Source organism: Chiroxiphia lanceolata, chromosome 12, assembly GCF_009829145.1.
Source record: "Chiroxiphia lanceolata isolate bChiLan1 chromosome 12, bChiLan1.pri, whole genome shotgun sequence".
Taxonomy (NCBI): domain Eukaryota; kingdom Metazoa; phylum Chordata; class Aves; order Passeriformes; family Pipridae; genus Chiroxiphia; species Chiroxiphia lanceolata.
The window spans coordinates 18,407,543-18,435,348 of NC_045648.1; the positions used below are offsets into that span (position 1 = coordinate 18,407,543).

At 41.2% G+C, this 27,806-nt stretch overlaps 1 protein-coding gene across 6 annotated transcripts in view; it reads right to left on the bottom strand.

Annotated features, from left to right (window-relative positions):
• Window positions 1-27,806, bottom strand: part of TMEM266 (transmembrane protein 266) — a 93,591-nt gene that overhangs the window by 25,828 nt on the left and 39,957 nt on the right. For 4 of the 6 annotated variants that reach the window (XM_032699631.1, XM_032699629.1, XM_032699630.1 and 1 more), the window contains 5 exons: window positions 18,155-18,309; window positions 13,574-13,647; window positions 4,187-4,243; window positions 2,290-2,428; window positions 688-803 (listed from right to left, as the gene is read on the bottom strand). In XM_032699631.1, the coding sequence (XP_032555522.1) occupies window positions 688-803; window positions 2,290-2,428; window positions 4,187-4,243; window positions 13,574-13,647; window positions 18,155-18,309 (541 nt within the window). The remainder of the gene's footprint in view (window positions 1-687; window positions 804-2,289; window positions 2,429-4,186; window positions 4,244-13,573; window positions 13,648-18,154; window positions 18,310-27,806) is intronic. The other 2 variants (XM_032699633.1, XM_032699634.1) reach the window with 2 other exon arrangements.

Consider the following 27,806-nt stretch of genomic DNA (forward strand, 5'->3'; position numbering starts at 1 on the left):
TACTTTTAACACAAGTTAGTCAAGAACTCGTTTGCATGAGACAAACTGCAAAAACTTCTGGCTCACTGCCCAAACAATGGTTTTACACCTTTTTCATGTAGATATATTTGAGATATTTTAAGCCTCACCTTTCCTTACCTTATAACTGAATCACTGAACATTTAGGGGCCTGGGAAGAGTCTTAAATCTTGACTCGCTTCCAGGAACTAGAAGTTTCTCTTGCAACATTTTGAGCTTGCCAAGAGTCTCTGATCAACCTACAGGGAAGTTGCCTTCTGCATTTAAAACAGGGAGATTCATTAGTTTTCAACTGCATATAATTTTCCTAGGAATACAGCCTTAATGCAGCTGCAGTCTCCAACAATGGCAGTGCCTTTTGCATGTTCTCAGTACTGTGTCAAGCTAGCTGCACTCACTCAATAAATTACACACTGGAACTGTTCATTTGCTGTCCCTCATATTTGTTTCCCTCACCTTAAAGAACACAAGCCCAGCAGCAGAGGCAGCCAACTGCTGTTTGACAAACACCACGCTGACAAGATCCTGGCTGCAGCCAATGCCTCCTTAGCACTGAGACCTGTCACCCTACAACAGAAGTCCCAGTGGTACTTCTCAAACCAGCAGTACATGAACTGTTTGATTTGCCTTGACAAGCTATGTGTAAATAAAGACATAACTGAACTTTACCCCTTGTTCTTGGCAGATCTGGGTTAGTCTTTCCAGCTGCTCATCTTGAATAACCTTTGCCTTCTCATATTGCTGAATCATCATCTCCATCTCCACTTTCACTGGAAGGACATACGCTGGAAAACACAAACAACACTTAAAGCAATCCAGCTGTGATTTGGTTTTTTATCAGAGAGAAAACCTTTACAGGCCAAAGAACATCACCCTTCTCCCTTGCATCCAGAGAACTAGAGTATTTCTAATAGAAACAGCACGAGGGTACTTTTTCCAGGGATGGATTTCTAACATGGGAAATGCAAGGACTAGATCTTGTTTAGCCAGATCTCCCTTTGCCTGGACGAGCTGAAACAGATGCTGCATGCTCTTCCCAGCTTCTGTGGCACTAACATAGATCTTTCCCACTGTTTACCACAGATTTCCTGAATTGCTGGGTAGGAGGATTTTCTCTTTAGAGTCAAGACCCATCCCCTCTAAACCTGAACAGCATGGCTCCCTCAGGAAAAGAACTATTCCAGAGCCCTAAGCATTTAATTCCTAGACTTTGCGGTAAGAAATAAATCCTTAATGGAAACACCAGACTAAGAAGGGTATTTTTGAAAAACAAAAAAGGCATTTATCTTCTATTGCTTTTCAAGCTACAGACCAGTTTTCAATAGGTCTTCTGAATGCCTCTAGAAATTTTGCTCCTGTTGTAACTATGGCAAACTCAGACTGAACAGAATAACTGTTCAATACATGCTGCAATCCTTGATGTTCTCTGAAGTTACACAAGATCCTGAACTTTTCTTGTATGCTTCAATCAGAGGGCTATGACCTGTCCTCAACTCTGAATACAAAGTTTCCTGGGCATTTAAACCCAAAATAATAACTTGACTTTGATCTTTCACACATGAGCAAAGTGACCCTTCATTTATTCCCTTTCCACCTCCTCTCCCTGACACAAAGCACCCAAGTCCTTGCTTCCAGGCACAGCCACAGACTCTGCTCTCTGCAACCTTGACTTGCTGGGGCTTTATTGTCTCCCCTGGTGCTTCCCCACAGAGGTCTGTGCAAAACACCACCAGTACACACTTCATTATCATGCTGTAGAGCACACCAGCACTGCAGAGAGCACCTTCAGCTGGGAACCCCCATGGTAAGAAAATGCTGCTGGAATCTGACCTAAAACTTGTATTACTGCCAAGAACTTGGAAAAGAAAATCCCAAGATGGAGCTGGCTGTATGGTTACGGGGAGGGTGCAGCAAATATCAGAAAAGCAGATTGGAAGCAATTATTTTGCAGAATCAGGAATGACATCTGGTGGCAAGAGGCATGAAGCAGGTCAGGGCATTTGGTTTACAGGACAGGGGATGGGATGGTGCCTAACAGCAAAACAAACCCCTGGATTATAAAGGCTCCCAGGGAGCAGGAGATGCAGCCATGATCTTGGGACCTACTCTCCTTCATGGGAATTGTAACTCTCTTCTGTTCAGTGCTAGCAAAATGTAAGAGAAAGGAGAATGACAGAAACAGTGGTGGTAAGCAATCTTTCTGCATTTTTAAAATCTCTTTTCCCAGCCTGCCAGGTAACGCTTGGAGTCACAAACTGAGTCACCACTCACCATCAATGATCCTCTTCACTCTCCATATCCGCAGGGTGATAATTAGGCTGATAGCATCCCACGGGCTGCTGGGGCCATTAGCCACTGTTGAGGCCACCATTGGTGCCAAGGACAAGATTATGACAGCACCATCAAACACCTAGAGAGAAATCACTTTTTTTCAAACCTTTCCTTAAAATCATATCCCTGCCATTCCTCCTTGGAATCTTGAAGGACTCCCTCTTTGCCCAAAAGAAATGCAATTGTGGCACGTATTTGAAAGGCATATGAGAGGTGGCCAAGACCCAGCCAGGCTGCATCCTGTTTAGGTAGCACAACAGAATTCCTCAGTGTTTTTTATGAGGTGAGGAGAGACTGTTGTAGCAGGGCAAGGAGAGAGAAAGGTATTTGGAAATACTGGCCAAGATCCCCAAGGAGAAGTGGTAGCCTAAATGCTATTACAGCCAAAGAGTTTTATCATCACTGGTATTTATTACCTGTTACTTGGCATAATGTCATCCAAAAAAAAAAAAAAGGATGCAGTCCCTGTCCATAGATCTTACTGTCTAAATGAAGAGATCAAGAAGACAAGTAGAAAAAGATGGAGCAAAGAGACTTGATGGCTCTTGGCCACATCCTGACTACAGAACACGTGTGCATCTAGACAGAAAGACTGCCTGCTCTCACTTTTATGGGGCAGAGAGGTTTTCAAGGATTCTGACAACTGGGACCATTCAGAATGATTTATATGACATTGGTTACATTGGGATTAGATCAGAAAAAGCAATTGTGCAAAGCATTAGACAGAAATGAGCTAGTAAATACATTTCAGAGCAAACTGGCAATAGAGTTGTGTCTGTCCCACACTGGCCTAGCAGGGTAGAAGAGAATACCATGTTCCCATTCCTACTGAGAACCCTTCCCTGCTGCCAAAGACCACTGATTAATGGTTTGCATAAGGAGGCAGGACATAGATTTTTATAAGAATTACGTATTTGGAATTGTGCATAACAATTCATGTGTATTGAAAAGAAACACTCCTTATTGCTGCCACTCGATGGGCAGTAAACAGTATCACTCTATTCCAAATTATCAAAATGAATTATCAGAAACTGCTGCGTTCAGCCTTAATAAGAAGAGCCTCTGAATCAACAATTTAAGTTTCACTTCAGTTTTTTAGCAAAACAACTTAAAAGGTTTACAACTTTATTACAAAAATGTGCAAGCCTCTAGACTTGCTTAAGCTCCAAGAACACCCAGATTTTCTTCTGGTACATCCTGTATAGTATTATTTTATCAGACAGTATCAAGAAGGAGGTTTTAATTCTCTTGATCTCCAGATTTGTGCTCAAGATTATGTGTTACTTATAACACGTGCATTTCCTTATCTGTCTATGCACATTCTACCTAATTTTTAATTTGAGGTACAAATTACAGTGTTTATCATAATTCAATTTAATTAAAAGAAATTTCACAATAAAAATAGGGGGTTTGCCAAACCAGCACTTTCTATCAGAAAACCACATACAGTTTTTCAACCAGTTCTAATTTCACTGATCCTGGGAACAGGGATACACAACTCACGTGACAATTTTTACTCCTATTGCTCATTATCCCAGGGCAGCAGTATCACCACATTAGCACAGCTCAAGAACAAAATAAATACACACAAAGAGCAAGAATGCCACAATCCCTCCCTTCATAAAATATTTTCAAATATTGCACTCTCCTGAGTCTCTCACAGAAAAAGGGACTCCATCACACAAACTAGGGATACTTGCATATAAGATGAATGTGTGTATTTATCTGCCTAAAAGATATTGTATTGCATCAGGTTAATAACAAAGCCACCCAAAGCAGTTCTTCATAGTCTTACTGGGTCTGCCTGGAAAACAGCACCAAGAGTCAGAGTTCTTACCTCTATTTTGTTTTCAATGTAATCCCATATGCCAAGGACCACAATCCTCAAAATAGTCTAGTAAAATAGATTGGGGGAAAAAAGATGATGAATGTTATTGTAATTTTAGATAAACATTTAAGCCCTTTATTCATTCAGGGAATCATTTTTTGTCTTATTTAAGCATTATGCATTTCTTATAAATAATAATGAGGCCCTAGAAATAGCTCCACTTCTGTATTATACAAGCAGGCATTGTTTTCCAACCACTATATTGACTCAGTGAAACCTCCATGAACAAGCTCCAAGTTGAAATGTTCATCAATCTTTCCCATCCTCCTAAAAATCTGCTTTCAGATCTGTGTGATTTTGATTACCAACCCTCCCCACACTGCCCCCCTGACCCAAGCCCACATAAGATCAACTGTGGGGCCTCCTCAGTTAGAATGGGGGAAGATTCTCTTTTCTGGCCATCTTTGATACACCAGTGATTACTTATTTTCTAAGAGAAGAGACACTGTCCTCTCCTGATGCCTTAAAATACTAACATGTCATCAGTCTGAAGAGCAGATGCTCTTATCTGGAGTACAGGACAGCTGTCTTATTAAAGATCCCAGAAAGTCACAGGATAAGGGAGAAAAATATCTCTGTGATCCTCCTCTATGAAGCAAAACAGCTATAAGTAGCCTCAATAGCCAGAAAAGAGGAATAAAGAAAGAACACAGAATGAACCAATGGTGAATTCCCATTAAAAAAAAATCCAATGGCACCTTTCCTTATTTTTAACCTGGCATTCAGAAGACACAATAAATGAAAAAATCAATCAGTCAACTCATGATTGAAATTGAACTCACATAAAAGCATAACTGGTAGGGATGTTTTCTGCCAACAGCAACACAGAGGTCAGATTTTGATAGACATGACAGACATGATGAGTCCACCTGCAGATGTGAGCCTTGCAAAGACCACCAAAATGCTACTTTCTCCCTTAAAGAACAGTATAAGGACTGAGGGTTCAGCAGGCCTATGTTAGAGGAGTAACCATGCCAAGAACTGTGCAGAAAAAAGTGACTCCTCTTCATTACAAATACGAATCCCAAGCAACTCTGAATTTATGCCAAATATACCAGCACTAACTAATTGCAGAACAACACTGAAGTTCTCAGTGCCGTTCCAATGCATGGTTTTGCCAAACCCCATGAGTCCAATTGCCTCATTTGGCCTGGGATGACTGTGCTGAGTTCTCTCTTGGCACTCCAAACCTGTGTAACAGCACTTAATCCTGTTTTGCAGAGGGAGACATTGCTGTGGGGAATATGGTGCTTCCAGAGCCCAGCCTCCTACATCAGTGAGCAAGAGAATGAACCAGGCAACACTTAGTCAGAAATGGTGTATGCAAAAGCACTGGCCAAGTCTGGCTGAGAAACAGGGTCACCAGCCAGAAGAAAAAATGCAGTTCTCTCTTTCCTCTACAAAAAATTATGAGACTCTACGTAGACAGCAAGAACTGCCAATGCTTGCTCCTCCTAAACCCAACATTTTACTTCCAAAGCATTTTACAAACGCAGCACAGGAATAAGGCTGACATCCCCTTCCATGGTAACCTCTGCTCTCGAGGTTTATTTGCTTTGTGGAGGGAGAGATGCACAACAGCAGCTGCTCAAATCCCTTAATGACCCCAAACTGGCCAGCATGATGTGATGTCATGTAGGTGTAAGGGCACGTGCTGCTGACCAGCCAAGGCACTCCTGCAGCCCCAAACTCGAGTCTGAACACTGCCAGACAAAGCATCCCTGCTCCTCTGTCGGCACCTCCCTCACTCCCCACTGAGAAGCTGCACAAAATACTCAAGTCCAAGTTACCCATGAACCTGTAAGTTCAGCTGTATTAGTTAATCAGAGATACACCACAGCAAGGCAGCCCTGGGGAGACACATGAGGAAAAGCAGGGCCTTCTATAAAGCTTGGGATGCCACCCTTCCTACAGCCACACTGCTGAGGGCACAGGGAGATCTGGCTCATTCTCTGCCAGGCTTAGGCAGGGTTTATGAAGTGCTAGGTCAGTGAGCAACTAACTACAGGATGGCTGAACACTTAACACCTTCAAGGAAACTGAGGGTGAAAATCTTTCTTCCTTTGGACAGGTGTGCACAAAGGGATTTTCACTGAAATAAGGCATATCTGCACAAAGGAAACAGAAACACCATCTCACAACCCTAAATATGATCTAATATGGGACTGTTGAGGGAACATAAAATCGGATTTGCCTTTCTGCCTTTTTAATTCCTCACTGCAGTGTTTAAATCAGACTGTGCTACTGTCACATCACCGGCTCTGAGCAGCTCCAAGGGCTGGCAGCTGGCACAAATATTGTCATTTGCAGTCTGCTGCTGTGAGTCAGCACACGTCAGCAGTGACTGGAAGTCTACTGGGCAGTCATTTAATGCAGGATTGGTTGTTGGTGCTACCTCTGGAAGAGAGGTCTCCTCCTCCCAACACATGCCTTGCTGATTAGCACCTCGGCTCTCACCTAGAGCAGACACACTGCAGGAAGGTGAGTGTAAGGGTGGAACGAGCCCAGCTCCCCACCCCAGAGAGACTCTGCAGAACAAGCTGAGCACAACTTGGGGGGAGCTGAGAAAACATTTGTTCTGTATGGGAGGTCTCAAAGCCACTCTTAAAAGCCTTCCCATCACCAGTGAAGTGACAAAAGCCACGAGAGGCAGCCTGTCCTTGGTTCCCTGAGAAAGCCCCATGGGTGAGTCCCACAGGTGCCCCAGGGTGGCTGTCCCTGCCCACCCTGCACCAGCACAGCTCCAAACCAGCCCTGGCTGTCCCCACGCTACTAAATGACACCCACTGCTGCTGCCACAACTCTTACCCAGAGCAGGCTGAATCAAGCAAATCTGGGCATATCCCCGATTGCTCAGTATAATAAATACTTCGACTGCAACGAAAACATTGGTACTACTCATGTACAACATTTTCGTGTTTTTCCAAAAGCAATCAAAAATATGTTTCAAACAAATAAATATAGTGCATTTGCTTGTATACTGTCTCTGTACAGAACTTAAAAAAATGAGAACCTGTAGCAGAATCTGAAAAAAACAGAGACAGAAATTAATAATCCAGGAAACTTCCTAAGCACTGTACAAGGACCAAACTGAAAAAAGCATATGAATTAAAAGAGAATTGCAACTGTAACATCCATCACAGACAAAACAAACGTTACTTACGACTCTACCATTTGTAGGCACAAGAATCTACAAGAAATAGGGAAAAAATGAAGCAGTACTGCTGTTTCCTACTGATGTGCAGGCATTTTTCAGCACTGTAGCAAATGCACACACATAGTTTTGCATTGCACTACAGGCATTCTGCATTTTTGAACACACAGATTGGAAAAAAAGCCAGCACTTTTCTGTTAAAGGCCACTGCCAGCTTGTTTTTTTGTCCTTGAAAAAGAAGGCTTTAACATTTTTGGACTGGAAATCTTTTAATTAGAAAGTCCTTAACACATACATTTTTTAGTAGTATCAGAAATGCACTGTTTGGTTTCTGCTAAAAGCTAAATTATTACGTAAAAGTCTGTCCAGTGCACCAATAAAAGGTAAATGATTGAACAGTTCTATTTACTTATTTAAGTTGGAGTAAATCCAGATAAAATTTTAAACCATTTTTCAGACAGAAATGCAATTTTAGAATTGACAGTGTCTCTTGGTGACACACAGTCATTTGCATGACATTAACTGTCTGCAGTGAAGTTGTGATGGACTGTGTGACACTGCAGGTTTCCTCTCTAATTTTGTGGGAAACTTGGCCAAGTCCTTTGCTGAGCCAGCCGTGTGAATTCCCACAATCTGCATGAGTTAGCTACATTTGTCAGCTGACTGCATGGTACATTAGGTAATTTTAAGTACTTTTCTGCTTGCACAGTTAATATACAACTTACTACTCAGTGAGTCACTGTGTCAAATTCACCTGTAGAGTGAAGAAATCAGAAATCACAAGGTGGCAGCACAGGAGGAGAAGCTGGTCCAGCAAGGTTTGGCAGAGAGCAACTGCATTTTGAGATGGAGTAGTGATTGTACAAGAGACAGGATGGAGAAGGGTGGAAAGGATGTTCCTTCCATTGCCACAAAACTAATCTATCTGCTACAGAGGTTCCAGAAACTCTGCAGATTAAGCTTCTGCCTTTTGGATATATCTCATAAGACCAAATATTTATTGAAAGCTTTTCCAGAACACCGTGTACCCAATCTGTAATTTACAACTCCCCCTTACTTGGGTCACTCCACAGAGGCCTGAGCTCACCCAGCCATCAAAAGAATCTTCTTTTGCCTGTCCTGAGCCACAGCATTAGCTGTCCCAGCACATCCTGCCCCCAGGCCAGCAGAGCCCAGGGGAACATGCTGGCACATTTAAACCAACACAGTCCTTGTGTTTGCAGGGCACAGGCACCCTCCTCACACGGCTTCTCTTCCATCAGGGCTCTGAAATGAAACGTGGACCTGCTGACCTCACCTCACCATCACCCAGCACAAACCATTCCCTGTGCCTGTGCTCTGCAGCTGCTGGGCTCTATCAGCACACGTGGTCACACCGAAGGAATTAAGTGCCAAGGCTTGGTGGCACTGACAGACACAAACCCAGTTTATTCTCTCATTAAACTACCAGGATACCATGCAGTATCCAAATGCACCTTTGCACAAACACTGCAGTTCTATTTGTTCTTTTGTTCTCCCATAATATTCATTCTTCAAATATGAAGAAAAACAGTGAGTTTTCAACTGACAATTCTGTACAGATATATTTTCAGGAATAAAAATGGCTTCCCAGAGGCTCAACATACTACCACAGATGCAGGCTGGGCAGAGAACTGGCCTTGCAACACAAGTTCCCTCTGGGCACAGTCACACCAGCTCTGATGCTTATCTCTGAAACACAGGTGTAGGAGGTGCTGCAGGGCCACTATCAAGAGATGAAAGCACAGATGAAGCACTGATAGAGCACACCCTAAGTCAGGTACACCCTTGAAAATGAAATGGGCAGATAGTGTTTCAGGCAGATGTCTAGCTAGATTCCTGGAACTCTATAGAACCACTTTCCCTGGTAACTGTTTGTTTGAGAACAAGAAAAGTGATTAGGAAAGAAATTTCCCAGTATATTAATTTTTTTTTATACACTAGCAAAGAAGGAAGCTTAAATTTACCTTTATAAATTATATTAACACATAAAATCCCTATCTTTGTTCCTAGCCCCCACTAATCAACCTATTTAAAAACCAAAACATACACAACCAGCAGTGCAGTGCATTTATGCACCATGAGAAAAGTTGTGGACATGGAATAAAAATAAATATCCAGAAGAGAAGCCACAGTTTCTAGAAGAATTATAGAATTAACAGAAGATTGTTATCTTTCTGCTCAGCTCTTTGAATCTCACAAAAAATGAAACAAAAGTAACATAACTGTTTTCTCTAACATAAAGTTATGAATTTGTTATGGGAAGGACATTATTTACTTAGTTCTGTCATTTGGAATGATTTTCCTTTTTAACAGAACCCTCACAGCACAGCTTTCCTTCAGAAGCTTTACTCCTTTCAAGGGTTGGTGTTAACAAGCAGCAAAGTGCTAGGATACTATGAACACTTCCTTTTATCATACAGGATGAGGAAAGCCTTGGAGTTTTTTCCTCCTAAAATCTAAAATGCACCTGTGAGCCACAGCTAATGAAACAGATTGTTTATCAGCTCGGAGCCCAGACTTTACTCCATTTGAGGGCTCGTTTCTTGGACACGGATGCAGGACAAAAGCCGTGATTCTGTGCTGGCCTAACTTTTAGCACATCAAGGCTTGGTTACTGCCAGGGAAACACTCAAGTGCTGAAAGCAAGCAGAATGCCTGAGTGCTTGGCTGACTGAAGCACATACAGAGCAATGCAAACAACTGATACCAAGGAACTCAATTCTTGCACGCAAACAGTCTCATCGATCCGAGTGGAGAAGCAGAACTGAACAACAGCTACAGAATCACGTATTTGTGGCAATGGGATAAGACTATTAAAACACAAGCAGACTCCAATCCACTTACCAAAACATTGTGACATTCCCCATCTTCCTTTTCTCAGCCAATTATTACCAAGGCTGAATTTGCCCTCTTGACAGGGTGTAACCCCGGCCTTGCCTTGCTGTCGATACTGGGATTTCCCCCCCAGTGTCTTTCTCTTCTCTTCTGTCTTAACATCTGGGTAACATTTTGTGCACAGACAAATCATAGTGATGTATGTAAACAGAGACAAACATACACAATCATCACCACTAGTAAATCCTGTTGAAATACTCGGAAAAAAGCAAACAGAGCTGATGTGCACTTCACTTGAATAAGGATATTTTAATGCTGGAAAGTCACAGACAGTGACAGGGAATATAAAATTAACCGAGTGCCTTTAAGGCTTGTGGCTATAACACAAGCATAGGGAGAGCAGAAGGATGCTGTGAAAGTAGCTACTCAGTTTTTTTGGCAGTTGTTCTGGTGGCATTTGCCAGCTGCTGGCATGTTTGTGCCCTTCAATTTAACCAGGCAGTGCCTGTTTAACTCCAACCCGATTGGAATGCAATTACTTGCAATGCTGTGAGAGCACCACCTTCAATCAGTTGTATTCTTCCAAAACATTCAGATTTTGTGCTGAAAGTTTTCTGGTTTTTAACAAGTCTTTTACAACTTTGTATTGTTTGTTCTCTGAAGGACTGTGTACCCACATGTACAACTAATGGGAACCAAAGCACAGAATAAACAATAAACATCCAAACTTGGGACATGGCACTTGCTACGGAAACCTTTTCTGAACACCAGAAACCCTGAATCCTTGCTTTGAGGAAAAAAAAGCACTGTCTGAAGGACTAATCAATCCCCAGCAGTTGCCTGTTATATCCAGGCAAACTAATTAAACCTGCTCATCTCTGGAAAATCATTCTGGCATGAACAGTCACAGACTGTAAATTCTCACTGTAACACATGATCTTCTCAACAAATGATCCTAAAGACAGCTGACTTTGTTAGGGGAATCAGAGAGAAAAAAAAAAATCGACTGAAGGGACCAAAGAAGTAAATAAAATTAAGGTGGATGGGGAAAAAAAAGTGACTTGCATTTTTTGCAGTTATTTTGTAACCTCTCGGAAAAAAAAAAAGTTTTTTATTTGGATGACAGAAAATTAAATCTGTTTTCCCTCTCCTGAGACACAATTCAACATGAACAGATGTGGTATTGCTTATTAAACCAAGGCACAAGGCCAACCCCAGCAAACCCAGTAGGAAAGGTACATCTGAGCTACCTTCCAGATTGGTGGTCTCTGAAGCACATTCAGTTGCTCTGTGGAGCCACCTCTGTTGTTTTAACCCAGGACTCTGAGCCACAAAATTATCCCAGCTCCAAAAATCTACCCTCCTCTGTTCACCTCAATGGCTGACTTGTGGCCTCCTTTTTCTTTGCTCTAAATTCAAACCATAATCAAATAGGTGAAAGAAGATACTTTGGAAGAGAGAAACTGAGTGATAAGAGGTTTATAATAAATGAGAACAGCAAGTAGACAAAGCAGTTCCAAATACCCAATAGAGAGAGGAGAAAAGCCAACACAGCTCCAAAATGAGGATGGTGAGTCAGGGAACCTGTTTTGGCTCTGTGAAGTATTTCTGTTACTGTTTTCCTGTAAAATACTTCGGAACCAGTTCATCCACTTATAAGGGCACTCTGTCTCAGCAGAACTGAAACAACTAATCCTTCCTTGAGACAGATGAGTAGAGGCCTTGAGGATCTGCCTACACTGCCACAAACAGGCAAACAACAGCTGAACTCTGGGAGGGATCCAGGAGCAGGGCACTGCATCGAGGTGTGAGCAGAGTGGCTGGTGGTGTAAGGGAATGAAAACAGAACCTGAGACTACAGAGCAAGGGAATTGAGGATCACAGGAGAAGTTTTTGGTGAAAGAAGCTCCAGAAAGCAAAGCAAAGCAGGTGAGTGTGGTTGTGCAGCCCTGCTCTAGCAGCAGGTACAAGCTGGTCCTGGGGGGAAGCTCAGGACTACAGGGAGCTCCAGGGTGCTAATGCTGGGGGAGAGAGGAAAGTATTTCTTTGCAGGGAATGGACACCATCTAACAAACCTGAGTCTTTGGGTATTAGGATGTGTAACTCACAGAGGAAAGACTGTAAAAAAATTTACCTGTTGAGATTCTTTTCAGACAGTTTACATGGAACCTACAACCCACAATCACCATCAGAGGGTGGGGACAGTAATGGCACCTGTTTGGGTAACTGCAGCACCAGAAGGCTCAGATGAAGAGCAGCCAGAGACCCCTGCCTGCTATCAAACAATCCTTTCAGAAAGCACCCACTGACAGCACCAGCTAAAAAAAAAAAAACCCTGGGTAGAAATACAAGGATATATGTAAATAAATGTATTTCATTAAGAGCACCATGGAAATAAGCAATGGATGAATTCAACACAAGTGATCCAACAAATCATTTGCAGATATCACAGCTTTGTGGGTTCTGATTTTTTTTTTTTGTAACCTTCATCTAAATTTACCATTTAGTAAAGACTTTCACATCTGTCTGGATGATAATATTTTCTCCTATGGAACTAGAAAAAATATTTTTAAATATTTAAGTCCAAGCTGTCTTCCAAATTAACAAACATAAAACTTGTTTTTGTGACAAATAACATATTATGACCTGAAAAATAGCCATAAAAGCATTTTGGAGTATTTCAGGAGCAGTCTAAAAGTCTCAATACCAACGACTTCCTTTTGGAATAAAGTTGAAAACTCTAACAGATCATCCCAGTTTGGTCATTTGTTACATCATACAACACATACATCCATACACATTTTGGCCCAGAAATTCACCATTTGTTTCATTCTCTTACTGGGTCTATATGCAGTAACCTAGAACACCTAAACTACCTAGATAAATTGTGAGAGGGGATAATGCCATTCTCAAAACAGAACTTTTTGTAGAAAAACTCCTGTGGTTCTTTATTCTCAAAGAACGTGTCTTAATCCTATGCCTTATACCCAGTGACACTGATAACAAACAGATGAAACTAGTTCTGTCCAGTGCCTCTAGTGATTCTGAGATAATTATTTCTTCTGCAGCTTTCCAATTATAATTTGTAAGACAGTATCTTCCACATTTCCTTACTAATTCCAGGCAAATGACAAACAGTGCTAACCTATATTGCATTTTTTAGTTTGTTGCATAGGAACAGCAACAGCACTTTTTCTTTTTTCTTAAAACACACCGTGCTACATTTATTTACAGTCAAATTACTGTTAAAACTCTTGCTAATTCCACTGACAACATAAAAATACTTTGAAGTTCTGTATGTGATGAAAGACTTTGGTTATACATACCTCTGAAAAGAAAACAGAGAGGATGACTAGGCTGATCCAGTGAATTACTCCTGCAAACTGTGAAGCACTTGAAACTGCAATTAACACAATACAATGAAGGGTCATTATAGTAGCAAAGTGCAACTCAGGTTTAATATAATTAGAACTTCCACAACTTACACATGGTAAAGTTTGCTTTCTTAAATTTTGTAATGGAAGTACCAGAAGGAGGATGGGATGCAATGGGACATGGAACTCCAGCCCTGCCAGCTGCTCACCCTAATTCAGGCAGCTCGTTGGCAGCTGCAGCAGCTCTTCACTGGAGCATTTACAGGTAACTCTGCTGGTAAGCAAGGACACACTCAGGCCTTGGGTGCTCTGTCACCTGTCCTTGCTCTCACCCCACGCGCTGCTTTAGCTCGGGATGTGTGACTAAATCCTGTACACCTAAAAATCCAGAGTCAGGATTCAGTAAGGAAACAGAATGCTCCACTATCGCCACATTACTCCTTGTATTCAATCTCTGACAATTCAGCTCAGATGATCAGTATTTGTCTGGAACAGAATGGGCTCCAAATACATTTCAGGGTGACAGAAAAGCGCAGAAAGCTGACAGGGTATCTGAACTGCTGGCAACTCCTACTCTCAAGTCTGGAATAAGGGAATGAAGAGAAAACATCCTCTCCTTACTTCAGGGTATTTGTGAGTCTACCATCTCCACAGCAGACAGACCAAGCCAGCCTGTGTGGTTTGCAGAGCCAAAGAGTGACTGTGTGACAGCCGAGGGTAAGGCAGTCGATGGCTGTGTGCACAGAGATGCAAAGCTGTGGGTTGTGTCCCAGGAACACAAAGGGGACACACTAAATAAAGCATTTTTAAATCAAAATCGATTAAAATGGGAAGCAGAGGAGAGGGATGTAGGAGGAAATCAGGATACAAATAAAACTGTGAGTATGGGCTGCCACTGGAACTCTCACTGCTGAGGCTCTTCTGGGGCTCGATGAGAGAATGTTTGCTGTGGTGCAGCACAGGAACTACTTGATGAAATAAATGGGCAAAATATAATATATTTAACTTTCCCAAGGCAGTGGAAACCGTTTGGATGCTGTTTTTCCAGCAGTGTCGACTGACCTACAAGGTTCCAGCTGCCCCCCAGTGGAAAAAAAAAGATACAGCAACCAGAATTTGGGGAGAAAACCTGTTTCTGATGCCACACTAACTGAGCACTAGCTGTGCTGTACGCCCTGCCAGAGAGGGGGCAATTAAATTGCCAGTAAAACAGTAAACCTAAAAAAGCCTTCCAAACAAGCAGCTTTTGTACAGGAATTGAATCAGCAGCCCATACACAGAATCTGGATATTTGCCTCTTCCAAAACACTCCCTTTAAAAAATGCTGTGAAAAGCTACAAAACCAGAAGGGGCTTCTCCAAGAGGTGCTCATTCCTGCTCTGTGGTGGTTTGGGTACATCACTGGGATTCAGTCTGAGGCAAAGCACCTAAGCTATTCAGCTTTTACTTTAATCTGGAACACAGTTTCACATTTGCTGAACTTCTAACTTTTTTTTCCCCCTAAAAGCTAGAAGCCAAAAAGTTTTGCTTTGCTTCACATTTTTCTTGTCTGGTGCTATAGGGAAGAAGTGAATGCAAATCCAGGCGCTTTTTAGTCATGAAGAAGGATAAAGAATAAATCAATATAAAATGCAGAGTACAGCCAAACTCAGTTCACCTCCTCCCCCTTTCCCTCACTTTCACATCTCCTCAAAACATATATCCAGAGGTGAGGGATGAAGGATATACCCTGACAAACCCTAAGTGACCATCACAGAAGCTTGTACTACCAGCACCTGCTTTCCAGTGGCTGTTCCTGAGGGTAGTTCCTGGCAGACACCCAGAGCAGGGAGTCGGGAGTCCTGAAGCCCCTCTTTCTGAGGCACTGCTGCACCAGCACCTGTGTTTCCTTTGGCAGCTCTGCATGGACTCAGCCAGGGCCCAGATCCAGCAACCAAACTGACAGGAGTGGAGCTTCTCAGATTCAGGGCCTTCAGGGAGGCCTGCTGCCTGTTACAGATCCACCTGCTGCAGCTCATTGCAGGAGGAGGGCAATATAGGATCATTTCCTGAGTTGCTTTCCCCTTCTGAGGTGTTAGGGTTGGAAACTGCCACAATCCTCTTTTTTTTTTTTTTTAAATGAGGTGCAAGTGAGTTAATATACATCTATTTCTGCATTTGCAGAACACCACGAGCTGTTGAGATGTTATTTTGTTAATGCTTGTGAGCAGCTTTGAAAAAAGCAGATTGTAGGACAGAGACTTATAATAAATAAGACCTATTATGTGTCCCCTGCTTTCTGAGGTTTCTAATTCTGGTATGAATATGCTTTGTGATAAAATACCCTATAAGGTCTCTGCACTTTTCATGTGTGTGACCCACAGTTTGCAAATGTGGTGTCCATCTCTGAAACTGGCAGCTTTGTGCACTGTGCAACCAAAGACTGCACTGAAACCATGGAGGAAAATGATGCTCTAAAAATGTCACAGCTAAAGAAAACACCAGGGTTTCTTTTGTTGCATTTTTTTTTTAATAAAGGGAGGCTTCCTAAGGAATTACAGTCTATAATGTGGATTAGCAGTTGTCATTACAAACAAAATCGGCAGTGATGTGCTGTGACATACCCTGATGTACTGGTTGATTTTATATAGAACAAGGAACCCTTTAAAACTGTAATTACATTTTTTAAAAACATAATTATGGGCTAATGGCTTTTCAAAACCTTAATGTAAGCGACACATATGGCACAACTGCAATACTTATAATATCAGCCCCACCAAGACAGCCTTTATCTGATTTAAAATAAGATAGAAGGTATTGAAACAAGGCAAAGACAAAAGGCCTGATGGGAAGATTTGTTAGTTAAAATGTAAAGCAGCAACACAAGTGGAATGGGTCCTTCCTCAGGTGCTGAGAAAATCCACACAGGCAGGGGCCACCTCTGAACAAGAAAGTCACCTGGCCCAGCCAAACACCTACAGCTCATGCACAAGGTGTAAGCTGCAGAGCTTTTAAGAGTGTCACATGCACCAGACACACAGAGGAGGAATGAGTCCTAAAATAAAGCCTTCTTTAGAAAATGCTTCAGAAAATAAACGGTAAGAAAATAGGTGCTTCCAGAGGAGAGTGTCCAAAACTGTCAAAACTCTACGAGAAATCAACAATTTTTAAACTCTCTGGCTCTACAGGGAGTGATAATTCCTACATCAACAGAAAGATGTGACATCACAATAAAATATTGTTGAAAGCCTCTTCCTCATCCATTTCTTAAGGACTTACACCCATAATTAGCACTCCTGACTTTTTTGAAAGCAGCAGACTTGTCCAAATGCTGGGCTTCCTCATCCAAAATGGGAAGTGACCAGAGACTACAGAAAATAACAACTGGAACGGAGTGGCCATGTCAGAACAGCGTGTGCAGCATGGACAGACAGGTGTGAATGGTGAGCAACAGTGTGGGGTGACAGCTCAGCCATTTATTCATCTCACAGAGTGTATGAAATGGCTGCATTATCAACAAAGTCCCCTAAAATAATCTTAATACAATTGCAATACCTAAGTCTTTGCTCCACTACAATCGGTTGACAAATCACAACAGTAAAAGGACTTCAACAGAATAAAAATTTGGTTTGTTCAGTTTAAAGTTGCCACGGAAGAAGATACCAGGCCACGACTCTTTTGTGCTACGTGTTCTTGCATTTAAGGGATTGTCTGAAACTGCCATTTCAGCACATCTGAGATTGTATGGAGATGGGAGAGGCTGCTCCCCAACATTTAGCAGAGGCAAAAGTGTAGCTGGTATTTGTGTTCTTGTCAACTTTGTATCATAAAAGAAAAAAGGGGGAAAAAAAAAAAGAAAAAAGGGGTGGAATGGAGGAAAAGAGCAGAAGGGGAAAAAAGAAGATGAATTAGGAAGCAAAACAGAAGCATTAAAATTTCCACTGTGGAACCTGATAGAGTGAATTCAGATAAAGTGAAACTCCATTTAAGTTATTATTTTACTCAAGAGTATCAGCAAAGTAGAAGGAAAATCTGTATCATTTCAGTGCATTACAAGCTAGAAAACTGTAATTTCAATTCCTATCCACCTCAGCAGAAGTAAATTAATAATAGAAGTAGCACCAAAACGCCTGGTATGTTCATCACTTCTGTCTACCCACATGTGATTTAAGCATCAGAGATTAACGAGGCACAGGTTTTTTTCTGTGCATATGTAGCATGTCTGTAAAAGACAGACCTTTTCAAGAACTAATGACAGCACATGTGAACCTCTGCATTGTAGCCTTTGAAAATTTGTCTTATACTGAATTTGTTAGTTGACCTGAATTTGGTCAGCAAAATAAGGAAGAGACTGACTTCACTGTACCAGGGTTCCACAAAAACACATTTCTTACCTAACCTAGTAATAATGTAAATGGTAGGAAAAAAAAATCCCCACCATCCTCCCCCCTTCAAAAACCTCCCAGCAAGTTAAGCCTTCATTTTAACAAAATTAAAAAAAAAAGAAAAAGAAAAAAAAAAAAGGAAAAAGAAAACAAAAATCCTCCTACTCACACTGGAGAAGCTTTATATCTATTAGGAGTTCCAGAGTCAGAAGAATCACCACCAATACTACACAGGCTACCAGGAAACTGTTGAGACTTGCACTGAGCAAAAATACCTGCCACACAGCTGCTCGTCTCCCACAGCACGGTTTTAGCCAGTTAGATCTAAAGAAATAAAATTAAGGGAAAAACAAGAAAAGAAAAGAAAAGAAGAAGAAGTGAAAAAGGAAAAGAGCTAAAGAGCAGTGAACTCAAAATTACAAGTTCTGCTGTTATGGATACACTCAGCAATAATGCACAAAGACTTTGCAAAATTCACTTTCACTGGTTTCCTGACCAAGGAAAACACATAAAAAACCCCCTTCCCCTGGGGATTTTGTGTGTCTCCCCAGCTCTGCAGTGCACTGGTGCTCAAGTGCCTTCAATGCATGGAGTGATGCAGCCCTAATTATCACACACACATTTCTACTTTCTTCCTGTCTGCCCAGTTTCCACGTGCTCTCACTTGGACAGACACACTGCATTCCCTTCTCTGTGAGCACCAAGGCACAGCAGGGCTCTGCTATTCATAAGTCAATGATGGGCTTTTTAAGAATTTCTCTGCTGTTGAATTTTATGGTCGTTCACCTTTATCCCTGCTCTGCTCTGAGACGGATCTGACAAGGGCTGCCAAATTTGGTTTGCAACAATCAGTCCACGACATCGTGGAAAGGAGCAATAGGAATCTGGAAAACACCAAAGAATGATTCCATAGCTACACCTGCAGCAGCAAAGGCACACACCTGGCTAAGTGTCAAACCTCTGATCAAGGCTCTCTCACTTGCCTATTTGTCTAACTCTCACCACTCTGTTCGTGGATCAGGCCAAAACTTACTTTCCTAGAGTTTGGGGTAACACAGTTTTGGGGACAACATGCACCAGGGACTGCTCCCAAACCTAGTTTAGATGACATCACCTTGTTTTAGAGGAAAAGTAAGGTTTAGGCAGGATGCAGTTAGGAGGAGGCTCTGAGGACCAGAACTCTGGATGGAGGTTGATGGATCTGTAAAGGTTGCACTAACCCAGATACAAAATTACAAGGGGGCTGCTAAAAAATATTTTTTTTTTCTTTTGAAAGTATTGGTAATGACAATACCAGCAGCATGGACTTCAGAAGCATAAAGCCCATCCTGATACTTTTTTCCTCCTAAACCACCCCCACACCCTCCAGTTTCACTTTGATACATATAATTTCTCATCAGAGTGCTCTCAGTGTTCCTGTCCTGGCTCACCTCAGGAAGTTCTGGTGGGCTATTGCCTGACACTTCAGATTTTCCAAGCACTGTAAATACACTTTAGGTAATGAAAAGCTGACATGATTTATTGACTAGGCTTAAAAAGCTGCAAGCACACAAGTGTGGTGCAGTAATCCCACTGAACTAAAATGACAATACACAGAAACCATTGGTACAGAAGAAGATATGATGGTACTGATCAATTCCAAATAAACAGCTCTAGACTCAATAACTCCTGCAATAATCAAACACTTGGAAAAACATCACAAAATGTTCTCTGACGTACCCACACTCAGAGATGGGGGAGAAAGTGATGCCAAGCACTGCTCAGAGACTTGACACTTTCAAGCAGCTTCTCAGAATTAAGCACATCAACACTTGCCTCAGATTGCCTGATTACCTGACTGTGAAAGACCTCCTCGACTGACTCTTAAAACTTCAGAGAAGATTTGACAAGTGTTACTATCAGGAACTTGCCCTTAGGTTAAACTTTGTTATGCCTCAAGCCTGAATACAGAATGCACTACGTTTTAAACAGGTAATTTTAAAACATAAGGCAAAATAAAAAAGGCATTGGGATAGGGCCTTTTTTCCAATTTGATCTTTTAACGGATTTTATTTTACATCACCTCAAAATAGCTCAACTTGTTTTTAATGCAACTACCGATTTTGGGCTTGGGGTTTTTTTTTAGATTTTCTAAAACAACGAGGCCCTGTTTAAACAGAACAAACTTTAGTTTGATTCTCCACCTACATTTATCTTCCCTATTCCATAAGTCCCGTTATCCAGCATTTTAATGATGCAGGGCAGCTTTTCCTATTCTCAGAATGATCAGTAGAGGGCCCAAGTACAATCCTTTAAAAGCTCTACACAGTCAAGATTTTCAAATATACAAACTGTACCAGTAAAAATAAACCAAAAGTTTATTACATAAACAATTACATATAGCCATGATAATCATTACTCAAGCTATTAATTACTTACAGAATCCTAAAGCACACAGAGTTATTCTCTCTGTTCAGTGTTACCATTCAGTATTAACAACATTGATTCTAAAAAGCTCCTGAATGAAACTATGAGCTTACAACTGCAAAAAGCAATCAGCTTAAGAGGTCAATGGCAGCTCATCTGCGTGTTTACACCCATATTTCACTCTAAAAGGGGCCCTGTGTGGTTTTTTTCCTGGGTGCTGCTTAGCTACTTCTAACTCCTGCTACTTCTCTTCCCTGCTGCTTCTACACTCCTGTACAGTCCAGTCCTGATCTTGTCTTGGGTTGCTGTTTTTTTTTTTTAATTTTTATTTTTACTTCTTAACTCTTGTAAAGGATGGACATAAATAACAAAAGGAACTATAATCCAACTAGAAATATATTTTAGATAAACCTGATGACCTGCTAACCACACTGACTCCTAATACCCAAATCTCCTCATCTCTTCAACCCTGTAACCTGTTTAGTAGAGTAGTACTAATTTCTCCCTTCTGAGGTGGAAGGGCTCATCCATTCCACAGATGAAAAATCCAGTTTTGGAGAAAACCAGATCCCTACTAGAATTAGTGTGGGTTTAAACTTACCTTCCAAATTCTGGCCATTTCACCTGTGACCCTGCAAAGTTGCACTTAAATTTAAAGCTCAGATTAGAAATGTAGCTACACAGACTTTTCAAAAAAACCCACCAAAACCCCCAGAACTTACAGAGCTCTTCATAAATTTATGAGATTACACACTAGCCACAGACAAGGAAAACATCTTTTTCCCTCACTTCAGACAGAAATGAGAAAAAAAACCAATTTCCCCCATCCTCAAAAAAAAAAAATCCATCAACAAACCTCAAACCAATAAAATAGTCCTCAATTTTGTTCAGAGAACAAGCACACATTCTCCTGGTGTCCTGACTGTGTTTGCTTGAATCCACAGACAAGTATGACTTAGGAGAACTTTCCTGTGTGAAAGTTCAAACAGGTTCATCAAGTACCTCAGCTACTTCATCTCTAAAACAGGAATATTATTGACCTTTCTTGCAATTAATGGATGAGTTAAATAACTGCACTAGCACAGGAATTTCATGGTTGATGGTGACACAGGGCTGTAAAGTTTTGTTCTGAGACATTAAAATATATTTAGTGGAATTTTACCAGGGGTAATTCTTTTTAAAGATACTTTCACACATGGCTTTGTGCAAAACCAATCTGTCATCATCACTGCTAGTCTTATTAATAAACAGCTTGGAAAAAAAGAACATAAGGCAAAACTGGGAAAGGTTGAACATATTTATTTGGTAAGGAATCACTACAAACAATTTCTTCAAGCTGTTAACAGCTGTCATTGTTTCTATTTTCTGTCCTTGTAAACAAATACCCCCAAATCTGCATTATACCTTACCCTGTCTTTTTGTTTTTCTTTTGGCTAAACAGCAAGTGTTTGCATCTCACAAGATGGCTAGGATCAGACAGCAGAAGGATGGATGACATCCAAATCACTATCTGAAGAGCAGAAAGGCCATGGTCAGGAAGTGACAGGAACACAGAAAGGCTAAATAACAATACAAAATCTGGCTGAGAAGCACAGACAGCAGAACCTCACAGCAGGCAAGAGGAGCTGGAGGCCTCGAGCAACTCACTCCAAGGAACAGACAGAGCTCTGCACCCCTTTCCCAGACTTCTCCTACAAGCTTGGTTTAACTACTGAGAACACCCTCATCTTTTTTTCCCTAAAACTTTTACTATTTCGAACCCCACAATGCTTCTTGTAAGACTGCAGCAAAACTGCTGCTAAAAGGGCAGGAAAGATTGCCCCAGTTTTCTCCCTAAACTCACCCATGGCCAGTTTACACACACTTGTTCTTGTGCCAACATTATTCTTTAGCCTGATTAGTTCTCTTCCCTTGCTGGCATTTTGTCTGTGATGCATTTCCACACAGTAATGGCAGCCACTCATGTAATTCAATTAAAGCCCACGCTTTTTGTAGAACAGACACTCAGTCTCAGTAACTATCCTGGTGGCCTCTTCTGCATGTGAATACAGACTATTGGAGCAGTACATAATATTTGGGAATAGGTTTAATTAATTACATGAATGCTTCCCAGCTCTATTTGAAGCACTTCATGCTTTCTAGGATCATTTGTGCCTTCTTTATAGGTGTGTAACACACCATTTGCCCACAGATAACCTGTGATTACCTGGCCTATTACTTCTCTCACTTGAAAATTGCTTATTAAGTTTTTTCTTTTTATGCTAAAATCTTTAGTGAAGTATCCACATCAGGCTGAAAAACTACCTTTAAGAAACATAAGAACAGCTGTACTAAGCCAGAACAAAGGCTTGGCATCCTGTCTCCAACAGTGGCCATGAGCAGATGTCTCAAGATGAAGAACATAGCAAACATATAAATACTTCCCCTTAGCATTCTCACAGCATCCAACTATTTTCAATTTGGTGACTTCCTGAGATAGATGTGTTTTCTCAGACTGTACTTAGCAACCTTCAATGAATTTCTCTTCCACAAACTTGTCCAACCTCCCCTTAGGGGGATGAGTTATTAGCAGCCACACAGCCTTTAGAAAGTAGCTCCAGGCATCTACTGCGCCCTGTGCAAAGAGCAACCTCTTTTTGCTTCTTTGGAACCGGGCCTTAATCTATTAATGTACCCTAGAGACTGTGCTGGGAGAGGGGAGTGTGGGTGTCTAACCTTATTTTAACCTCTCTGTGTCACAGACTTTGTAATGTCAATCAAATCTCACATCAACCTTCTCTTCTCCAGACTGAAGAGTCCTAGTTTACATAGTCATCTCCAGTGGAAGCTGTATCACATCTTTGATCACTGTTTGCCTTTGATTCTTTTCCAGTTCTTTTATATCTACCATATCCTTTTTGACAGGGACCAGAACTACACTCATGTTCAAGACGTGGGCAAAACCCGGATATCTACAGAGGCACAACAACAGCCTCTCTTTTATTCTCTGCTCCTCTTCCTTAGCAATGCTAAGATCTGATTTGCTTTCATACTGCTGCTCAGTATTTAGCTGATTTTTTTTACAGTCTTGCCTTCTAGACAAATATTCATCTTTTCCACATTTCCCCCTTGTCCCATTGCTTATCCACATTTCCATTTTTGCACCAAGCCATATCTTCTCCAACTCAGACAATTAATTCCAGTATCAAGCCAGACAAATTAGATCCATTTCATTCCCAGTCTCCAGTGAAGCACTTTGCTAACAGTGGTCTGTGGGCTACAATTACTACACTTCTACCCACAAAGAGTATGTGGGAAAATTAAGTTTGTTGGAAAAATACAGCAAGATCTCCAAAGCAAAAAAGTCTGAAAATCACTGAGCTAGAAAATTAATTCTTTGTCTTACTTCTAGCAGTGCTCCCTCTACCAACTGATAAGATGTTGGAGGGATCCACTCAAAGGATTTAGGTACAAGGATAAACACAGTAATGAGCTATTCTGGAAAACAAAACTTACAAAGATAAACAATTAAAAGGCTTAAAAATTCTAAATCACCGAACGTCCCCATAACGTAGCCCAAAATTTCATGTAGTCTCTAGTGAAGAGCTGGGCACCTCACAGGTTCTATGGTGCTGAATGCTCATTTTCTGCTGCAGTGCAGGTCTCAGTTTTGGACCACAGCACCGAGAGTAGCAGTGATATAGTACTGCCCAAAGAACAAATCAGCACTACAGTCTCATTTCACTGTATCCTGATGTTAGGATTTTGCACCATCTTTCTGGATTCAGACTATGACTGGCAGCTAAAAATAAATTTCAAGTCACTTTTGTAAATACAAGGAGCTCGCTTGCTATGTGAAATACTTCTGCCCTCCAAAACCTTTGCAATTTATCTTGAGCTTAAACCTCATTATTCACCATGTATCAAAATCATGCATTCCAGGATCTGCATGAGGTGCACAGAACTTTTGAGAAAAGGGACTATTTCTTATTATGCTGCCAGATAAAGACCAGAAAAGCAGAAAACAAGAGAAATGTAAGAACTCAATCGAGTTCTTTTAGTTAAAGCAACTTTAAGTAAAATACCGCAACAAGATCAAAGTAATATCTGAAAGATAAATACAAAGACCAAAATAAGTGCATCTACTCGGTGCAATTACAGAAGATGGTGAAGGGACAGACATCTTTTTCTCCCAGGATGAGTGAATATATTCACCAGCAAAGTCTTGCAACCAATTTAAAAAGAAGAGCTCACGACTCTTCCCTGTGTTAATTCTGCATCTCTGTAAATCTCTGTTCAGTTTTGGTTTCCCTTCCTTTCTCTCTCCCTGCAGTTTTCTTTTTTCCAGATATTCCTACTGTTTAATGCACTTTCTAGCTGATACCACACAAATCTGAGGCTATGAACAGATGATTATTAAATTCCAACTGTTTACAGCTAATGTCAAATGAGTCACATTAACTGCATGAAATCCCAAACTTTACCGCTTTTTATGTAAAACACAGTATTTTGAAAGCACCATCATGCTTCAAACTTCTTTAATATATAAAAACTCAAGAGCTGCAATTTAAAGCAAATACAACAAATAATTTAAAGTTGGTGTATATCTCTCCCCCCTCAATTCACAACCCCCAGTAAACACAGATCTTCATCAAGAGAGGTTCACTGTCTATCTGTACAGTCACACAGCATTAAAATGCAGCCTGTTGTGCTGTGAATTCCTTTATAAATGATTGTGACAGATACCTCCTAACTGGAACTTCAGGAAAATACAGGAAGGAGAAGGTTTCCCTATCCCTGCACATGTACCATCTTCTGCAGGTTGGCAATTTTCCGGCTGTTCTCCAGCACTTTTATTGGTCATTGATGCAAAAAGCAGAAAAGAGAAAATAGTTTTTGGAAAACAGAATACTTGACTGGAAAAAAAGAAATCAAGAGTGGCACTTCAAGCTCATGTTAACATTTAAAAGTCTGGGTGATTAATCTCCTTAAAGAAATGTTTGCATACTCTTTTCATGCAAACCGAGTCCAATGTAGACATAACCTCCCCAGTAAATTCACAGACACAAAGCAAACTGGCAACTCTGCTGCTGCAAGTTGTGCTTTTGTACCTGAGCATCACCCAACTTGCTGCAGATATGTTAGAGGTGTGCACCAGGTGTGCTCCTTGGCATTCAAGGCACATTTTCAGGATGAGTTCAATTCTCCTACGTGTGTCTCAGCCATCTCTGCAATGTCTAAGCAGTGCACAGCAGTGATCTCTAAGGATGAGTCTAACCAGGGAACTGCAGGGCAGATCAGTGGGGCCATTAACTGAGGAACATCACACTCATATTGGTTCTTGTTTCTTCCAACAGTAAGAAGAAATAGTAGCTTCTTCCCACAGTAAGGAAGAGATTACCTTTATAAAGAGACTGCTACAGTCACATAAAACTCCAAATGTTTTAGTCACATACTGTTGGCATTTTCCAGAAAACCCCTTTTTTCTGAAGAGTGAGACCCATAGCTCTGTTAACACCAGGCACATCAGTCTAGGAAGCAAGGCAGATGCAGGAATTCCTCCCATCCTACTCAGGGAAGCCTCACACACCTTACTGCTCATCAGTGCAAGGCAATGGCAATGCCAGCCCATCCAAGTGACCTGTAATGAGTATTTGTAATGCAGATTCTGTCCAACTTAACCAACTTCCATCATGTAAATCTTTGTACTTTCCCTGTGTGAGAAGTCTACAGAGGGAGAAGAATCGTTGCTGAGTCCACATTAGAAGACAACACATTTTGTGATGTGTTTGAGGGTTTCTGGGAGTGCAGAAAGGTTTTTCTTGCCTGATTACCCTTTCAGCACTTACAGGTGTATTTCAGGGCCAGGCTTAATGCACCATCTAATCTGCAGTGCTTTCTTTTTTGCTTAGCACAGGAATCAGTACTGTCATCCAAACTTCTGACAAAACTGTCCACAAAATTCCTTCAACAGACAGGAACTGACTGCCCTGAGAATTTGATATAAAAAAGGAAAGATCTATCAAACTATACAAAATAAGATCTTTATTCCATTATTAAAGCTATAGGAATGTCAGCTTACACACTGTCTGTCTAACAAGTTAAAGACAGACCACAATTTTCTTTTTTTTTAATTTTTCCTTTCGTTTTTTCATTTCTTGTGGGAGGGGTAGCTAATCTGATGCCATCTGAGAGTTTCCAAGCACACAAAGAGGGCTGAGCTATTCCTGAGCTTTCCACCTATTCCTGATTGCCCATTAATACTGGCTTTATTAAGAGAAACATTCTCTCAGATGAATCAAAAAGCTCCCCTCGTTAGCAACCAGGTTAAATTTGTGCTTGGACCCTGAACACCTTCTGGCCTTAAAGAAGGAAAATTAGAGGAAAACCTTAGGATGCACCATTAAATCAGAAGACTCCTTTCTTGCCCTCATTCTTCTCTAGTCTGATGTCTCTCTTGCTGCTCCATGCATGGAAATGGAACCTTACTGGTGACTGTCCACTGATCTGACCCTCCCCATCTTCTCATTCAGGTTGAAGCCAGTCACACCTAACAAGGCCATGGGAAAGAAATCACACCCCATTCATAAAACCAGACATATTCCCCACCAAGCCAGAAGGTGGCACGGGGACAGTATTTTAAGTCTGCTGCTGGGCTTCTGGAGCTCAGCTCTGCTCCTAAATTTCTCAGGGCATCAGTTGTCATGAGAGCTTCTGAAAGGAAGAAGCCGCCACTCCCACACGGGAGATGCAGTCCCAGGACTCAGCTGAACATTCTCAGCCAAAATGCATTGAGATGTACAAACTAAAGCTCTGAATTTTCTTCAGAGAATGCAATCTACAGCTGGGAGGTCTGGATGGCCCCTGCTTACTTCCATGCAGCCTGACAAAGCCACAAAAGAAGTCTGTGTGAAGGAAGAGATCTCTGCTGAGGAAAAGAATGACAGGCCTATTTCCATGCTTAAGACTGCAAAGCTGCTCAGATGGTTACAATGAGAGATCTGTGCCCTTTGGCACAAGGAAAAATTGAGTTTCAGATCATAAAAATCTATAAAAATGCATACTTGAACTAAACTGGTATTGACTCAGCACCAAAATAGCCTGAGGGTTACACCTGCATACTCAAATTAATTTTCAAGTGCCTCTTTTGCTATGCAGGGTATTTTATGTTACAGTTGTACCGTGCTTATATAACCTACTCAAAATGTATTTCCCCTTGTTTGGAGTAACAACTTTCTGGAGATGTCTCATAAAGTCCAATTTGGAAAGAAATTAAAAGCAAGAGCCTTCCCCACATATTGCTTCCTGACTTCCACACAGAATACCTGCTGGGCTGAGATCAAGCAGGTCTCTGTTGATTACAGAGCACAGGTTAAAACTCATTGAGTTGTTAATAAATGGAGGCTTATATAAAGCCCTTTAATGTCTTCATCAGC